The 17299-nt window shown below is 42.6% G+C and overlaps 2 protein-coding genes across 3 annotated transcripts; both read left to right on the forward strand.

Moving 5' to 3' along the window:
* Nucleotides 1-2115: 2115 nt before the first annotated feature.
* LOC118211046 (plasmanylethanolamine desaturase-like) lies at nucleotides 2116-9488 on the forward strand. 2 transcript variants are annotated; one of them, XM_035387780.1, is made up of 6 exons: nucleotides 2118-2337; nucleotides 3742-3861; nucleotides 4022-4113; nucleotides 4271-4415; nucleotides 4774-4986; nucleotides 5663-9488. In XM_035387780.1, exons 1-6 carry the CDS (start codon nucleotides 2199-2201, stop codon nucleotides 5782-5784), a joined length of 831 nt encoding a protein of 276 aa, XP_035243671.1. In that variant the 5' UTR covers nucleotides 2118-2198; the 3' UTR covers nucleotides 5785-9488. The 2 variants fall into 2 exon arrangements, with proteins under 2 accessions (XP_035243672.1, XP_035243671.1); XM_035387781.1 differs by lacking the exon at nucleotides 3742-3861 and having other exon boundaries at nucleotides 2116-2337.
* A 1334-nt stretch (nucleotides 9489-10822) lies between these two features.
* ube2v1 (ubiquitin-conjugating enzyme E2 variant 1) lies at nucleotides 10823-16446 on the forward strand. The gene is made up of 4 exons (XM_035387782.1): nucleotides 10823-10959; nucleotides 12603-12751; nucleotides 13950-14075; nucleotides 15143-16446. The coding sequence occupies exons 1-4, from the start codon at nucleotides 10938-10940 to the stop codon at nucleotides 15287-15289; spliced, it is 444 nt and encodes a 147-aa protein (XP_035243673.1). The 5' UTR covers nucleotides 10823-10937; the 3' UTR covers nucleotides 15290-16446.
* Nucleotides 16447-17299: the final 853 nt, after the last annotated feature.

Below are 17299 nucleotides of genomic sequence, written 5' to 3' on the forward strand. Positions count from 1 at the left end.
ACCACTATAGACTTGGCCTTATAAAATGTGTTCAGTTTTCCTCTCTCAAAAAATGAGGCCTGTGACTAATTTCCCAAGCTACTCCTGAGCCAGATGTCTGCTTCTCATCTGTCCGTCACTCCCCCCCACCCCAGGACCACTACCTGCAGTTGCTTCATACTGTGCTGAACGGATCAGATGGACAAATAATTGACCCGACTATAACGATCTAGTCTCCATGAACCCATAACCTGGGCTCCCCCGTGGTAGCTGATTCCTCCAAAGATTTATTCTTACTTGCCATCCAGGGAGTTGTTCCTGCCACTATCACCTTTCGCTTGCTTTCTGAGAGGTCAGGCCAGGGTATACTGTGATGATTACTGTGACAATAACGTGATAAAATGTGCAATAAAATACATTTGATTGATTGATTGAGTTGATTTTGCGCCTAGAATGTTGCTTTGTATGCTCTGAGTCTAGTAGGAGTCAAGCAAGGCTAAGTTTCTTATAGTTTAGGTTCATTTGGCAGCTGTATTTGAAATGATGCATGGGTATACAAGGACCGTGTTGATTATACAATATTATTTTGGCTCATTCTCATTCATTTTTCATGTTTCTCAATTGCAGTAGGCCTTAGTGTGTTAAACACATAAGGAAACATTTGCAGCCTACATGTAGATAAAACAGGGCATGCTATAGGGCTCTCTAGAGCAGCGTTTCCCAACCTCTTTCCTTCCGCGGCACACTTTCCAAATATACAGAATCTCATGGCACACCACTCTCAAAAGCATAAGAAATAAACACCCTGCAGCCCCCCTGCACACGCGCCAACCATAGGCCTAAATGTTCTTTTGGGGGTTTAATGAAGTGATATGCTTTTTAATGACATTTATTTTGGCTTTTGTGAATGGGATTTGTTCATTTAATTTTTTTTAATTCATTTGAACATTTAAAAAATTTTTTAAAGGATTTTTCACACGGCACACCAGACCTTGCCTGAAGGCACACCAGAGTGGGAAACGCTGCTCTAGAGGTTGTGCATAGGATTGTCAGCAGATTAAGCTGTTTTGTCTCAACTATATCCCTGCATGATAAAGATTTTAAAATTGTATTGGCTAAACCTTCATATTAGATAACCATCATCTGGGTGCACATGTCTCCCTTAAAGCCTTGTATCCTCAATGTACTCTGTAGGCTAAAGCATAAAAAGGGGCAGTGTGAAGCAAGTCTGTATTCAAAATGTGTTATCTGTAGAAGTATGATTTTTTAAGCTACTCAGCCAGAGACTTTCATGCTTGCAACTCCATACTTTATTCAACCTCTCACACATGACCTGCGCATAGAACTACAGCAACCTTTCTAGGGCACACAAGACCGTGCCCATTACTACTATTATCTAGTGATATTACATCACATTTTACATTACATTTATTTAGCAGACGCTTTTATCCAAAGCGACGTACAAAAGTGCACATCAAGGTCATTTGAACAACTACAAAACGCAGGTTTGATAAGGTACAATACTCATTTTGTACAGTTGTTCATAGCCGAGAACACAAAGTCCAGTTCACACAGTGAACATTATTCTGACCTAACCTAAGTCACACTGGGGGTGGTAAAAACGACAACATTAGGACGATAATACAAAGTACAATAAGTGCTGGAATGGAGGTACATAACATGAGTGGCATGAAAGAAGTAAATTTAAGTGAAATGATTTGCCGTGTGGTGGCAGTTAGTCCAGGTATAGTCTAAAGAGATGCGTCTTCAGACCAGGCGGAAAATGGGTGATATAAATGATATGGGTACAGTACATCATGACTTATCTCAGGAATTAATAATTAGTGAGAACGGAAGTGAAAGTCTTTATTTATATTTTAAAACATTGAATACATTTATGTAGGCTATTCACATGGACATGTCACGGTCCTCCTGGCTTGGGTACATTCATACCGGTGTACAGGCCACTCTCAAGCAAAATCAAGCTAAATTTCACTGATTGGTCAAAGTGGGATGTCGTCACGATTGACCGCATCTTTATTTTCTTTGTTATTGGTGGAATTGTTTATTAGCCTTCTTTCCGCTTAACGCCATTCGACAAATTCTTGTCGTGTTGCATGAACAGGGCGTGGCTACAAATGTATGCAGGCGTGGTTGACTGATGATGTCGAAACCGCTGTTGGTTCTCTTGCCCGGTATGGGTTTGACCTGCGGTAGACATGGCGAGTAGGGAGAATGGGGACGTGTGTGGACAAGACTTACAGAAACATACCGAACATCGGGCACCAGGAAGGGGCATATCACGGTGGGGTCCACAACATGCAGGTGCCAGGGAGCTTGCAAATCTATATTCGCCGGGTAAGCTACTGAAATACAACTAGTTAATGTCTAGCTGTCAACATGTTCCAGTGCTCTGGACGGCACACCCACTTTGGAATGTTGTGATTTCCTTGTGAAATTTCGGGGTAACTCTTCTGATTGCTAGGCCTATTTAAAGCATAAAATACGTTAATGTTAGCTAACTTAGCTATCTGGATCTGGAAACGGTTTTGATTGCGGCAGCCTGTATCATGATCCATAGCTTGGATGGCCGGATGTTTGCTAAAATCAAGTTGACTGGATTGCTAAATCACGCGTAACGAGTAGGCTATAGCAGTTCTTATACAGTTCAGTGGACTATAGCCTACATAACTTGGCGGATGGCATACTTCTGCCCTACAATGCACCAGTCAACTTCAGTGGTATCAATTCAATTTGGAGTTCAGTGAATCTACACAGTTTGCTCTTAACGTTAGCTCACTAAACACATTTTGAGCAAGTTGCGATGTGATGGTCTAGATCGGCGCGAGCTAGCCGTGTGTAGGACGTATTACGCGGTTAGCACAACCGGTTAGATACGTAATTAAAACCGTAACGTGTCTAAGTGTGGCATGCTGATTATGGACTGTTTGTTCCTTTATGACAGAAATTTCGAACGTTGACATTAACATTTTAAGAAGTTTAAATCTGTTTGTACTTGCCCCTATGTGGCGTCCCATATGTATGGATAATAGCGAACTAGGCCTTCAGTAAAGGGAATTTGGCTAACGTTACGTCGTAAACAAACTGACAAAATTGTCTTCCCCTGGTCTAGGGGACTGTCTTAAGTTAGCTATATCGCGAAGTGTTAGCTACATAGAGGAGTTTGCCAACTTTTTATATGTTTAGCTAGCAAGATGGCTTGTTAGATAGGGAGCCGCAGGCTTGCAAACTTGTGACATGCTATATGCAGTATCATAGATGTTGCATTTTTAATAATCTGCTCAAGTAAACGCATTGTGTGTCCTTTGTCTTATTAGGTGGTTTCTTAAATTGTTTGTTATGACGCATGATTTACAAGTAATTGCACAAGTTCACGCTCTGGCAGTTTAGTCTACAGAAGTCTGTTTCTCGTTTGTCTTGTCTGAAGAGCGGTCGATGCATATCGATCAATAGAAAAACAAGACTTTACAAACGTAAAAAAGCGAAACGCGAGGGACGCTGAGCGATTTTAACAAAACGAAATCGTCAGTATTCAAAGACATTCAGAGTAGCCATTAACATTATAATTTTTTAATTTGGCTACTTGATAATTTCTGAAAAACCTTCAGTTATGTTGTCTTTTCATTATATACTGGGCCACATGTCCAGGGCAGCACAGCTCATTTTCACTACACAGAACTTGCTTTATTTATATATTTATTTGCAGTTCAGAAGGCCACCTAATGTTTTTCTCCTCTCTAGGAAAGAGGTGTCAGGAATGGATCAGTGTCATCCTCTGCTTCTCTCTCATGGCTTTCAACTTCTCTCACCTCATTTTGAACTTTCATCTGAGTCACATTTGGTACATTTTGCTGGGAATAGGTGGGTGCTGCACCTCTGTCCCCCACACAATGCAAACAATAATAATAATCATTTCAAATAATTCAAAAGTAGCTCACCCTTTTTCCGTGCAAAGCGTATAGTGAGTTTTGTGCATTTCAGGTGTAAATGATTTTGCAGATGCCTTTTGTTTTCACTTCAGTTGCAGGCATTCTGACGGCGGACTTTGCCTCTGGGGTGGTCCATTGGGGAGCTGACACCTGGGGATCCGTGGACTTGCCCATCTTTGGGAAGGTGCATTAACTCTTCCTTCCCTTTCGTGGTTTTTCCACCACCATTACTCCTCCCACCTCTGGTGTCCACCCATGTCAGCTGTCTGTTTGTCTGATCCTCTTTTGCCTCTCCTCCTCTCCGCTCCCATAACCCCCTGCCATGTCTTCCCCTCTGTCAGGCTTTTATACGGCCCTTCAGGGAACACCACATTGACCCCACCGCCATCACCCGCCACGACTTCATTGAGACCAATGGAGACAACTGCATGTTGACACTGATACCGCTGGCAAATATGGCCTTCAACTTCTGCACCCTCTCTTCTGGTGAGCAGTCACTGACCACATCATTTTGATTGTTGAACACTGAAAGATGCAAGCACAGCACTGTAGCGAAGTATCTGTAAAGATAAGAATGAGATCCCTCATACTCAGTTATTCAATAAGCAGTGCAAAAGACAAAAGACTTTTTGTAACGGGATGGTTGCTACAATTCATAATGTATTTTTAATGTTTAGAACTTAAAATGTGATACATTTTGTTAAAATATACAAGCAATTTGAAATACATTTGGATTGTTTCCCCCCAGAATTCCTGTTGAAACGGTCAGTTGTGTCACAGTAATTGCTGTTGCGGAGCAAAAAGAGGTTATTTCCACCCTTCAAAGTTTCCCTTCTCCCTGTAGCGGAGCTGTATCGCAGCTATCCCTGGCACTGCTACATCTTCGCCCTGGCCATCTTCGTCACGCTGACCAACCAGATACACAAGTGGTCACACACCTACTTCGGCCTGCCCTGGTGGGTCACCGTCCTCCAGGACTGCCACGTCATCCTGCCCCGCAAGCACCACCGCGTCCACCACGTCTCCCCGCACGAGACCTACTTCTGCATAACCACAGGTCAGCTTTAACGTGGCGAGCCTGTGTGCGTTCGGGCGCTTCCTAACCTCCCACCAGTCAAGCTCAAACTGCTCCTGTACGCACTGTAGCAGGCTTGAAACCTGGACTCAGTCTTAAGCTCCTTCAGATTTTATTCACCTGTGCTGTGACGGAGGTTGAGTGGGTTTACACTGAAGTAGTGTTGCTGCCTACTCTGTTCAGGTGCTTGGCAATTTTATGCGATTATTACTTCATTAGCACATCTGAAAATCAGATTGAAAGTGAAATATTGCTATAAGTCAGTCAACCTGCTGGGATGAGTGTTGACTCCCAATTTTGTAGGATTGTGATTATGTGGTCGTTAAAACAAGTTAAAGATATCCAGGTAAGTATGTTGAAACGTATCTGTCCTGGTGAGTTGCACTGGTGTTTTTCGTTTTGCTTTTTGTTGCTTCTGAGAAAAGAATCTGCCAACAGAATAAGTGTAAAAGAATAATGTGTCCAGTCAGAGTGAGACGCAAGAGCTGCAGACATTACATCATTGTTTAACTGCCACGTTCTTCAGTGTTTACAGGGCCCACTGAACTGGCTATAGAATCAACAGTATTAAGTCTGTCTCACGTGACCTGCTGTTTTGTAACATTCTTCCATAGAGAACGTTTTTCCTTCCATTTGGCTCTTCCCTCTGGTGTCACAGGCTGGCTGAACTACCCGCTGGAAAAGATTGGCTTTTGGCGGAACCTGGAGGACCTGATCCAGGGCCTCACAGGAGAGAAGCCCAGGGCCGACGACATGAAGTGGGCCCAGAAAACCAAGTGAAGGTGCCATCCGGCTGCACCCCTACCTCAGACCCCCAAAACCCATCCCCTTCTCTGCTTGCCAAATTTCAGCACAAACCTCTGACACTTATGAAGTAGATTCAACCTGACTATATGTGCAAAAAAATAGCTTTCAATCTGTACGCTATTGCATTTTTTTGCTCTAAAGATTTCTTTTTATGGGGGAGGAAAGTGAGCATTTGGAAGAAGTGTTTTCAAATCACAATTCAAGCTTTTTTGTATGAAAAGAGTGCACTTTGCCTTGATGACATTGCTTAACAAAAGCACTAGATTAGATCTGCCCTTACTCATGCTGGAAGCAGGATATTGTTTCCCATTCCACAACTCGTGCCAGAAAAAAAGTCATTTTTCAAGTAGCGTTGAATAAAGTTTACCTAGCTCAAGAAAGACTCAAAAAGAGAACCTTTTGAAAATTTCATTTAAAAAAAAAAAGAAAGAAAGGAAATTAATAAATCTTGAAAGTTGAAGGACTGGAAGCAGCTTCCTAATGAGTCTCCACCACCTGCTTTTGAAGTGGGAAAGAAACTATCTGAAAGCAGACACACGCTCTTTCATTCCGGTATCTTCCAGGTGCTCGTCTATCTCTTGGACCTGAACTGCAGCCCTCTGCTTGTTAACTCCAGGACGTCGCAGAACCCTCCCAAATCAGAGCCTGTTTTGGGCTGAACATTTGTCCTCATCTCACGGTCTTACTTGGACACCGGGTCATTGCTTATGCTGATTTTACAGCAGCCTTATGTGTGTGTTCCGCAAATGCAGAGCCAAGAGTTCAGTCAAACTAGTCAAACTGCAATGTACTTTGGCCTCTGCTTTAAAAATACATTTTTAAGGTTGCAGCTGCTATATTTTTCCTTCACTGGCACAGCATTATGGGTATGGCTGTTACTAATGAACATAAGATGTGCAAGTAACAGAACATTTTTCATTATTTTCAAAAAAATCAAGTTTAAGGTCAAGGCTGTACTTGCTGTAGCCTCTGGGGGGGGGGGGGGGGGGGGGCATTGCCTTGAGTCTTGCTGAGGTATGAAATGAAATTTGCCTTGCGTCTGCTGCCCCCTCTTACAACAAGGAACCCACACACGGGTAGCTTTGGGGCAGCAGATCCTGCTTGATGGGTTATTTAACTCCATCGCACCTTTCATGTAAACTCACAGCCCCTTTATGTTCAGTTCCAAAGACCAGACCAGCAGTGTTGAAGACCGCATTCCTAATATATGCTAAAAGAGCCAAGTCACTCATCAGGTTACTGATGTCAGATGTATGTGTTTGAATTGTCAGGAGCCTATTACAGTGGGTATTACACTTTTTTTTTAGCAGCCTGACCTTGCTCACCATGCCTGGGAAACCCGGTTGGGCGTGGCTTACTCTGTTTTCTCGTATCGCATAAATTTGTAAATGAGACGTGGACCTACATGGTTGCAGACACCAAAATGTAATTTCAAAGAGCTCTCACACATGCCTTGCAAATTACAGCACGTGGTAGTTGGCTAGCTAATATTAAAAAAGCTACCATTACCTGTCTTGTGTAATAATCTTTGTCAATAGTTAGTTTATCAGTAGTTAGTTGTTCATGCTATCTGTGATAAATTATAGCGATAGCTATTTATGCTTGGTTGGAAAGGAGGTGTAATGGAAGTTATGTATTACGATTGCTAAATTGCCTGCTAACTCTCCACAAAACACGCAGACCAAATCCTTCTATTACATTTCCTTGTGAAATCATTGCTGCCAATTGACACAATGGGCCTCATTCACGAAACATCACATTTGATCCTAAACTGCGCATAAGAACGTTTCCAAAAACATTCTGGCATTCATAATTTTTTTCTTATCTGTATTTGTTCATGGCTGTTTCCTTACGCAAATCACATGAACAGGATTGTGCATAGACTTTACAAACAGCCAGCATTCATCATCTCATACACCTGGGATATGCACAAAAACAAAGGTCTGCATGTGTCATGAATCTCAGTGTTTTCCCATAACATTTTTAAGAACAAAAGTAAGAATAAATTAAGAAAGGATATGTGAATGAGGCCCAATGTTACTATGCAGCTTACCAGAACCATCTACTGTGGGTTTATTACTAGACTACCACAATGTTGTGACTAGTTCTCATAAGCTGTTAGGTCTGAATGTGCATTCAACAAGGAGAACGCAGCCATGTTCTCCTCTAACAGTTACTGTTAAAATATTTCAAACTGTGAAGATTCTATTGTTTTATGATTAGGCTGATTTAATTAAGATGAATGCAACGAGAGAGTGATTTCACCATGGATTGCCTGAGGATTGTTTTTTAAGTTGGGAACAAATGTTACATTTCATAAAATGATTTATAACGGTCAGGTGAGTATCAATTCACTTGTTCACCCTGTGTCTGTCCCTTCAAGCAGCCTTTTTTGCTGTGTATTGCTTTTTGAGACAGTTAGCTAATGTTAGCAAGCATTTGTGATGACTGCAAATAAGTACATTTTGATGAGCATTCTTTGTCTTGTTCTTCTTTAGCCTCAGAAAAACAGTGGAAAATCATCTGTGTATAAGGTTGCGATCAGTATTAGTTGGAGAGGAGCAAAATGTAAATTGTCAGATATCTATAACATGAGAGTTAGCTAGATTTGCAAATAAGCTGAATAACTAGCAAATTGATTCATATTGTGATGTCTTTGAAAAAATGTAAAAAAATGTAAAATGTAAAGAGCTTAATGACTTGCTTATCATTGACACCTAGTTCATTCCTTGAAAGTTCTCATGTTTTTTAATGAGTGACATTTTCTCACTTTGTGTTCACATGTCATGATGTAAATTTAAAAAAATCATCATAAGTAACATGCAAATTGATGCATGCCATCCTATCATGCCTGTAAGGATATTTTCCATTACAGATGAATTGCTTATGAAAATTCTGTTTGCTATTTTTGAGTGCAAGAAAGACATCATATGACAAAAAGTGACATACTTGCAGACAAATCAAGTTTTGCTCATATTGTGTGTTGCACTCCTTATTTTTTGAAGTTACTTTACAGCCTTTAAATTTAAAAACATACTCCATTTTTGTACAGTCCGCAAATAATCTTGGGTCTTGTGACTGATTAAATGTCATTGCCTATGGGTTAATCAGTGTCTTTTATAAATTGTCATTTTCGAAATGTGTATGTAAGTTATGTTGGGGTATCTTCTCCACAACACAGTCCTTAATGTAACTAATTACTTGAAACAGGAGCTGATTCTCTTAGTAGTTGGAGGTTGTGCTCACTTTGACAGAGATAAAGTTGAGAAATCAGAACAACTTGTGGTCTATTGCTAGTAAATATTGCTGAGTTAATAATTGTTGTAATTATACGATTTGACTTGTGGGTGTACTGAGAGCATATGTTTTTCTCACTGCTGTTAATGGGCTAGTAGTAGGAGTAATCTGTTGACTACTCTGCTGCAACATTTTGATCCGAGGAGCTGTTTTTCTGCAAAACATTAAGCCATATGTGTAAAAAAAAAAAAAAAAAGTTTTTAGAAAGTGTAAATAAACATGTTATTCATGGTATGAGAAGTAAAGCTGGGTGTGTGTGTGTGTGTGAGAGAGAGAGAGAGTGAGAGAGAGATATAGATATCATAGTTTTGCCATGTTTAAATGCTTTGCAGTATATTGAAAAGTGACAAGATGGAAAATAAAAATAAAAAGTGAGTGCCTGTATGGTGTATTATTAACCTTTTTTTTTCTTTCAGAAAGCATCACAGCGACCATGTATTACCTTTTCGTTTAAGAGACAAACGAGCAATGGCTTTTACTGCTGCCAATTTCCTCTGAAGTTTGAAAATATTAGATTGTACTCGTAGTAAAAAACTTGGATTTTACTCTGAATGTTAAAAATATAAACTTAAAAACGAAACCCATTGGCACAAAGACGGATGCCTTGTTCATAAATAAGCATGAAGTAGGTTGAAAATATTTATCGTGCCAGGACTTTGATGTGCTCCATTCTTAATGCAGGCTTCTATGCTTTTCATGACATTTTGTGGATGATTTTGCCACCACATTTGGATTTTGTGTCAAGTTTTCAATGTGGTTCAAAATCAGAAGGTTAGAAATACTTCAGACTTTTGCTTACATATCTCCTTGCTGTACAAGCTGCTTTGGAGTTACCAGGGAAGTGTATTTTCTTGCTTCAGACCATAAACCTCCAAAACCTCCTGCTGTCAATATCTAATATCTGTGCCAACCAAAACCACACAAATAATAATTATTTTTAAAACTCAGAAATTCAACTGGCTATTTAACTCTTAAGGGCAACGCAATAGGAATTTGTGAATGCCATTATTGGAAGAATTAATCTGAATATTATACTGATAACTCTTTGGGGCCTGGTAAGAAACGCTGATGTACAGTATAAATTCTTCAAAAATCAGCAGAGAATTTAATGTACCGTCATCATTCATCTATTGAACATGACAGGACAATGCAACTTTTCTTACACCGCCCAGGTTATTCTCAGGCAAATAGTGACTTCCAATATTTGGCTTTAGTTTTGGTTTACAGAAGAGACTGCGCCTTTTCTACAACGTGCCAAGACCGAGTACGCGCATTGAACCAAACGTACCTGTCGCGCCCACGCAGGAAGACTCGGAAGGAATCAACCGAAATTATTTTTGGGAACTGTAGTTCACATCATTAAGCTACTTCACTTCTAAGATAAGGACAAATTATTAAAGACACCCAAAAAGCAAACAATTCTCATCGCCAGTTAAGTGTCTTTTGTTCAATGTATGCGCACTTATTTGCTAAACGCAAGACTGGGTTAATATCAATTTGTGGCAACAACTGAAACATAAAACTCTGATATCTAACATTTCCTATAGCAACGTTGACCAATCATACAAATAGACTACATTTTTAGTTAGCAAACATACAGTTTATTTTTCGTATTTCGTTAAGCGCTACTTTATTCCTATTAAACCTGTCCCTTCATTTTGCCGCAATAATGACAGCATGGATTTCAACCAGCTGGTGGAACGGTTGAACAATGTGCATACAGGCGAACATGATCGCAAAATGTTCTAGAAAGTCGCAATCTGTAAGGCACGTTTCATATCCTCCACCGGCGAATGGTAGCGTGCGCGTTCCCGCTGTAAAGCGACAAGATGGCGGTCGCCGCCGGATCAGGTAAAGCATATCTCACAATTAAGTAAAATTAAACATAGCCTGTAATCCCCTGGGACGTTCGCGTATATGCCCTAAATTAGTGAGCGATTCCCGTAATAGATACTTGTCCTTCGACCGTCTTATATTCTCAATCGTATCCATATAATTGAAATGTGGGCGGCTGGTAGACTCAGCGAGGAAGTCTTCAGTGCCTTATTGCGGCAGTCGCACAACATTATGCTACCTAATGGTATTTTAACGCTATTTAGTGCACGAGTTTATTTTGAATTGCTGTTGTAGCAATAATATCAGGTATATAAGGGAGAATTTTTTTTAAATTATATAATATTGCCCTTTTAGCTAGCTAACGTTAATTGTGTTATATCAAAAACGCTGGCTCTTCTGTGTTATCTCGTTAACTAGCTACTTCAAATTGTGCTCGCTAGCTACCAGCTACCATTATACGTGGAAAAGAAAGGTCTTTACGTTTATGTTCCGTATCAAACGTTGCTGTCTGGCAAACAAATTGCATGTACTGGCGTCTTTAATTCGCTAGTGAACTAGACATACAAAATGCCACCTAGAATTTCTAGCTAACATTTGTTGGTAATTGCGAACTAGCTACAGTACAATGTTACTTCACGCTAGTGTCTCATGCTGAATATAAACTTGGTAAAGAAGTAGCACGTATTTGCGCCCGTCCCACCAGGAATTGTCCCCGTACAACATTAAACAAGCTTCATTTAACAAGCTAACCGTACATGGCGGACGTTAGCTCATTAAAGCTAAAATCGGGCTAACAACTCATCCAACAGCCGTGTTGTCCACGGCTGTTTTGGAAAGTACTTGACTGTGTCAATGGGTAGCGATAGCTAAATGGCTAACTGGCTTTCTATCTTGGCATATTCGGTGAGTGTTATGCAACGCTGTTTAGCCTATAGCTATCCAGTTACTGGCAGTGTTTAGTGTTTTTTTTTTTTTTTTTTTTTTTTAAACTTACCTCCTGAAAAGCTCTTAGTCACAGTAGACATCGGTTACTAAATGAATGTATTAGCAACATTCAATAACGAGTTTTTTTTTATTTTTTAAAATCTAGCTAAAATGCCACTGCTATAGTAGTAGCCTGTGCTAGCTAATTCATTGACAGTGGGGTACCGAGCCGGCGCTGACAGCAACCTTATGAAGCCACCCATTTGCGGCCTAACTGCCATGATCATACAACCTCATTTTGGAGAAGGGTTCATGCTCGCATCCACAAAGTGTGACTGCAGGCTAACCGTGAGGTAACATTTTTTTAATGTTTCACGTTATCAAATGAATAAACTGGCAGGGCAGCTAGCTAACGTCTCCTCGACGACAGGCTGCTGTAAATGTAGATGACAAGGTAAGTTATTAAATTTCAATTTGCTGACTAGCCGCCCCCCCCCCCCCCCCTTGACAAGCTGACGTGTCGAAGAAGTTCCAATAAATAAGCTTTCTCAAGCACAGCGTACATTTCATCCAAATAATACATAATTGACATAAGTGTGCGCTGTAGTATTCTAACTATTTGAACCATCATTCCGTGCTCCACTCAGGTATACGAAACGTGATCATCATAAATGAATAATAGATGCTGTTATCCCTAGTCGCGCGCTAACGTCGCTTGTCTCGTGCATCTCCAGGCGTGAAAGTTCCTCGTAACTTCCGGCTGCTGGAGGAGCTGGAGGAAGGACAGAAAGGTGTGGGAGACGGAACGGTGAGCTGGGGTCTCGAGGATGACGAGGACATGACGCTCACGCGCTGGAGAGGGATGATCGTCGGCCCCCCCAGGGTGAGCACTGCGCAACAGGGCCTCTGCCATTGAGCTGAGAGCCTCCCAATATCGGGCACGTGGGGGAAAAATCATTGAATTGGCTCATGGTATTGCGCAGGACACAGAAACCTTACCAGCCATATGCTATGTTTATCCAATGCATTGAAAAATCTCAGCTGCACATTCCAACCTCCAAGGCAGAGTCTAGACTACAGCACCACCTGACCCAAAATTCAAGAGCTGCAGTAATTGTCAGCAAGTTTATCCCTCCTGTAGAGGACTCAAATATATTGCCTCTATTTTGCACTGGTGCAGAATTGGCCTTGTAATAAAAACACTGCAGGGATTCCCTTTGTATAAATTGCATATGCTAGGTTGCATTCGTAGGAGTTTGTAGCAAGGAGTAATCCAGAAGGTAACCAAAGAGAGTTTTTTTTTATTCACCAATTTTGCACCTGGAATTAATATTTTGTGAATGCAGATTGCTGTTCATACTGCTAAGTTTCAGAATGGCCACCTATCTGTATTTTTAGCCAGTAAATAGCCTATATGTATTCTGAATAGCAGTTCAGAAAACATTTGGATGTTTTCTCTGTCTTCTTTACATGTGCTCTATGGACTGTTAATTGGAGTGTATTTATTTGCCTTTTAAGAATGCATTGAGTGTGCTGACCATTACTTCAGAATATCTCTGCTTTGGATTGAATGGGGATTTAAGTACATAGAAACAGCATTTGCAATCAACAGTCAAGAATGTATTTCTAAAAATGCCAAATTTACTATAAACCAGTTGGTGTTTGTGGGCATGGATTATATGCTCTGTCCCAAAGTGACCAGAACCTACGTTCAGTTCCATTGGACCCATGTTTAAAAACCAGTGGCCTGATCCAAAGCATTCGGACCATTAGCATGCAGCAAGCCTCATTTGAGGGGTGGGGTGTTGCATTCGATAAATGAAGTGAACTCGGATGGAATTTACTACAATTTAATTAAAACTGTATTATCAGTAAATGTTTCAGCATTGCTTGATCTCGACTTTTAGATTTTACGCATTGGTAATCTGAAAAGATTACAGCGAGTCATTATTGGTGGCCAAGTGACCATTCGTGCAGAAACCAAAGGGCTACGCTGACAAAATACTCAACCGCTGGCGCGTAACTCTCATGCTGCAGTCGGTAACTGGACCATTTCTCTTTCGCCTCATCCCGGATTACAGACGATGTACGAGAACCGGATGTACAGCCTCAAGGTGGAATGCGGTCCCGGTTACCCAGACACGCCCCCCTTCGTCAGATTCGTGACCAAGATCAACCTGAACGGCGTGCACAACTCCAGCGGCGTGGTCAGTACCCCCGTCTCGTCCCGCTTACTCACATGACAAAATTGACAGAATTACACGTTATATAATAATTATATATGATTCATAATTATACTTAATTCTGTACCAGTCAGCTATGCTATTAGCTGTCCTTCGTTAGGTTCTTCATAATAATTAGTATTTTACAAAATATCTTCTTTTTATCAAACCCAGACTTCAGGTGTCCACTCTATGTGTATGACAAGTGTTCTGTAAGCAATTCGTACTTAAGTGGGAGCCACAGTATTGAATGGCTTTTCTGTGATAAACTGCCTACTTGTGTGAAAAGCAATCCAAGGTTGAATACCTGAAACTTGAAAGATTGTAAAGGTGTTTTTGTGACACAGGCGCACCATAATTACCTTCGTAAGAGATTTGATCATAAGCATATCAGATGACATTGGACTGGCGTATTTGTGCCGTATTTGAACGATTTAGGCTACTCATTTTAAAAAGATCACAATTCGTATATTTTAGTTGGCTGTGTTTATACCCGTTTCTGGTTTGCCCTAGAAACTGAATGATAAATAAATGCAAGTGTTCTTTTTCCCTCATTTCTTTTGCACAATTTGAGGTTATTTCGGTGGTCGTTATGCTCACCAAAACTGTGTTGGCTAAGATAAATACCACTTGCCTTTGATTAGATGGAATAGTACAAAGCAGTGTCAGATTTCCTGTTTTCATGTGTAATGCTGATGTTGTGCGTGCACTCGTGGTATGTGTTTGTTGGTGGTAACTTTGTGCTGGTGGTATGTGTGTGTTGGATGTGTTTGTACTGTTGGTGCGTGTGTTGGTATGTGTGTGCTGATGATGTGTGTGTTGGAGGTATGTGTGCTTTTGGTGCATGTGTTGGTATGTGTGTGTTGGTGGTAGGTGTGCGCTTGCGGTGTGTGTGCGCTGGTGGTATGTGTGTGTTGGAGGTGTGTGTGCGTGTTAGTATGTGTGTATTGGTGGTAGGTGTGTGCTTTTGGTGCGTGTGTTAGTATGTGTGTGTGTTGGAGGTGTGTGTGTTAGCCTGTGTTAGCATGCTCACCGGTGTGGCACTCTCGTAGGTGGATACCAGGGCGGTGTCGGCGCTGGCTAAGTGGCAAAACTCGTACACCATCAAAATGGTCCTGCAGGATCTTCGGCGCCTCATGATGTGCAAGGAGAACATGAAGCTGCCCCAGCCGCCCGAGGGACAGATCTACAGCAACTGAGCCCCTGTCTGCCCCCCTTTGACCCCCGCCAGCCCCATGCATCCCCGCTGAACACATGCTCAGCCCCCGTTATCCCTGGTGAGCCCCCACAGTTCCCAGCAGCCCCCATTCAGCTTAGTCACCATGAGCCCCATGCAGCCCTGCTGGACACATGCTCAGCCGCCGTTATCCCCCCCCCCAATTCCCAGCAGCCCCCGTTCAGCTTAGTCCCATTCAGCCCTATTCAGCCCTGCTGGGCCCCCCTCAGCCCCATTCAGCCCTGCTGGGCCCCCCTCAGCCCCATTAAACCCTGCTGGGCCCCCCTCAGTCCCCTCAGCCCCATTAAGCCCTGCTGGGCCCCCCTCAGTCCCCTCAGCCCTGCTGGGCCCCCCTCAGCCCCATTAAGCCCTGCTGGGCCCCCCTCAGTCCCCTCAGCCCTGCTGGGCCCCCCTCAGCCCCATTAAGCCCTGCTGGGCCCCCCTCTGTCCCCTCAGCCTTGCTGGGCCACCCTCAGTCCCCTCAGCCCTGCTGGGCCCCCCTCAGTCCCCTCAGCCTTGCTGGGCCACCCTCAGTCCCCTCAGCCCTGCTGGGCCCCCTCAGTCCCCTCAGCCCTGCTGGGCCCCCCTCAGCCCCATTAAGCCGTGCTGAGCCCCCTCAGCCCCATTAAGCCCTGCTGGGCCCCCCTCTGCCCCATGTAATCCCAGTAAACTCTACTGAGCTCCCAGTTAGCCCCATTCAGTTCCTCTCCGCACCTATCCAACCGCCATTTGCCCTGTTGAGCCCCTCCCCCCTCTCAGTCCCCATCAGTCCTGCTGAGTTTTTCATTCATCCTTCCTTCATTTGCCTCAACCTCATCCCCCACCCATCCCTTCAACAACAAACGCACACACACACACACACGCACGCACGCACAAACACACCCCCACACAGCCGCTTCCTCTTCCCAGTGCAAGCGGGACTTTCGAAAATCCACCCCCCCCCCCTTCACCTTCTCTCCCCTACACCTGTAGCTGCAGCCACTGGCCGCTCCTCCCCGGATGGACAGACCAACGGACAGATGGACTCTGCAGCAGACCAGACCATTACAATACTGTACATCTTACTAATCTTTTTTTATTATTATTTGTTATAAATGCAGACTGTAAAATAACATGAATAATCTTATTGAGTGCACCTGCCCCGTGTGTCTGCTGCTTTCTTCATTTGGCGGGTGACCGGCGAGAACAGCCCTCTGGCTACGTAAAGTAGCCCCTCGGGTGCCAGTTTGGCGTTGACGCGTGTTTATTCCACATCGAAGATGCCGCTTTTGCTTTCTGTCTGATCCTTCTGGCAACTTGTCCTTGAAGTAGGCAGAATCGGACGCGGGACATGTTTATTTTATTTTGCAATTACATATAGATTGGTGATATGAATTGCGTTCCTCCAGTGTTCCTGCTAGCGTGGTTAGCGTGTTAAACTTGTTAAAGTGTTTTTAATGGGGCTGCTCTACAAGCCTTCACAAGGGGTCAATTTCAAGAAGTTACATGTGAAGAGAAGTAAAGGCAGGGATAGTAGGGATAGTAACACATTCAAATTCCAGGTCGTATGAGCTTCAAAACTACTTTTTCTTAACCTTGGAGATTCCCAGTGCTATACCACAACTTTAAATGAGCTAGCACATTGAAACAGAACTGACTAAATGGAAAATGAATGGAGGACCAAGTCAATTAGCCTGAGCTGAGACCGTCTTGTTCACCTTTAGACGAGAACCCCGCCTTTTTCCTGGTCTGTCGCACAGGTTCCCGGGCACGTTTGGAGAAATTCAACCAATCAGGGTGCAGTCGGTCATCAGTTTGAGCAGTGATGGCTGTTGCTTGCTGTCCTGGTTTCATCAGGACCCACGCTGATCAAATACATTTCACCCTTAATTAAAGTATTCAAATAGTCTTTGCAATTCAAGTGGTTTAAAAGCATAAAAGAAAGGTTCCTTAAAGTGTATTATTTACTGCAAGTTTATGTGTAATCTCAGGACCCGGTTTGGGAGTGCTGGTG

This window comes from Anguilla anguilla, chromosome 13, assembly GCF_013347855.1.
Source record: "Anguilla anguilla isolate fAngAng1 chromosome 13, fAngAng1.pri, whole genome shotgun sequence".
NCBI classification, from domain to species: Eukaryota; Metazoa; Chordata; class Actinopteri; order Anguilliformes; family Anguillidae; genus Anguilla; species Anguilla anguilla.

Excerpts from the sequence above, each read along its gene's own strand:
- LOC118211046 (XM_035387780.1), top strand. The coding sequence starts at position 2,199 with ATGGCGAGTAGGGAGAATGGGGACGTGTGTGGACAAGACTTACAGAAA. Across the intron at positions 2,338-3,741 it reads TGCAAATCTATATTCGCCGG|GAAAGAGGTGTCAGGAATGG; the intron begins GTAAGCTACTGA and ends TCTCCTCTCTAG. Across the intron at positions 4,987-5,662 it reads CTACTTCTGCATAACCACAG|GCTGGCTGAACTACCCGCTG; the intron begins GTCAGCTTTAAC and ends CTGGTGTCACAG.
- ube2v1 (XM_035387782.1), top strand. The coding sequence starts at position 10,938 with ATGGCGGTCGCCGCCGGATCAG. Across the intron at positions 10,960-12,602 it reads GGCGGTCGCCGCCGGATCAG|GCGTGAAAGTTCCTCGTAAC; the intron begins GTAAAGCATATC and ends GTGCATCTCCAG. Across the intron at positions 12,752-13,949 it reads TGATCGTCGGCCCCCCCAGG|ACGATGTACGAGAACCGGAT; the intron begins GTGAGCACTGCG and ends CCCGGATTACAG.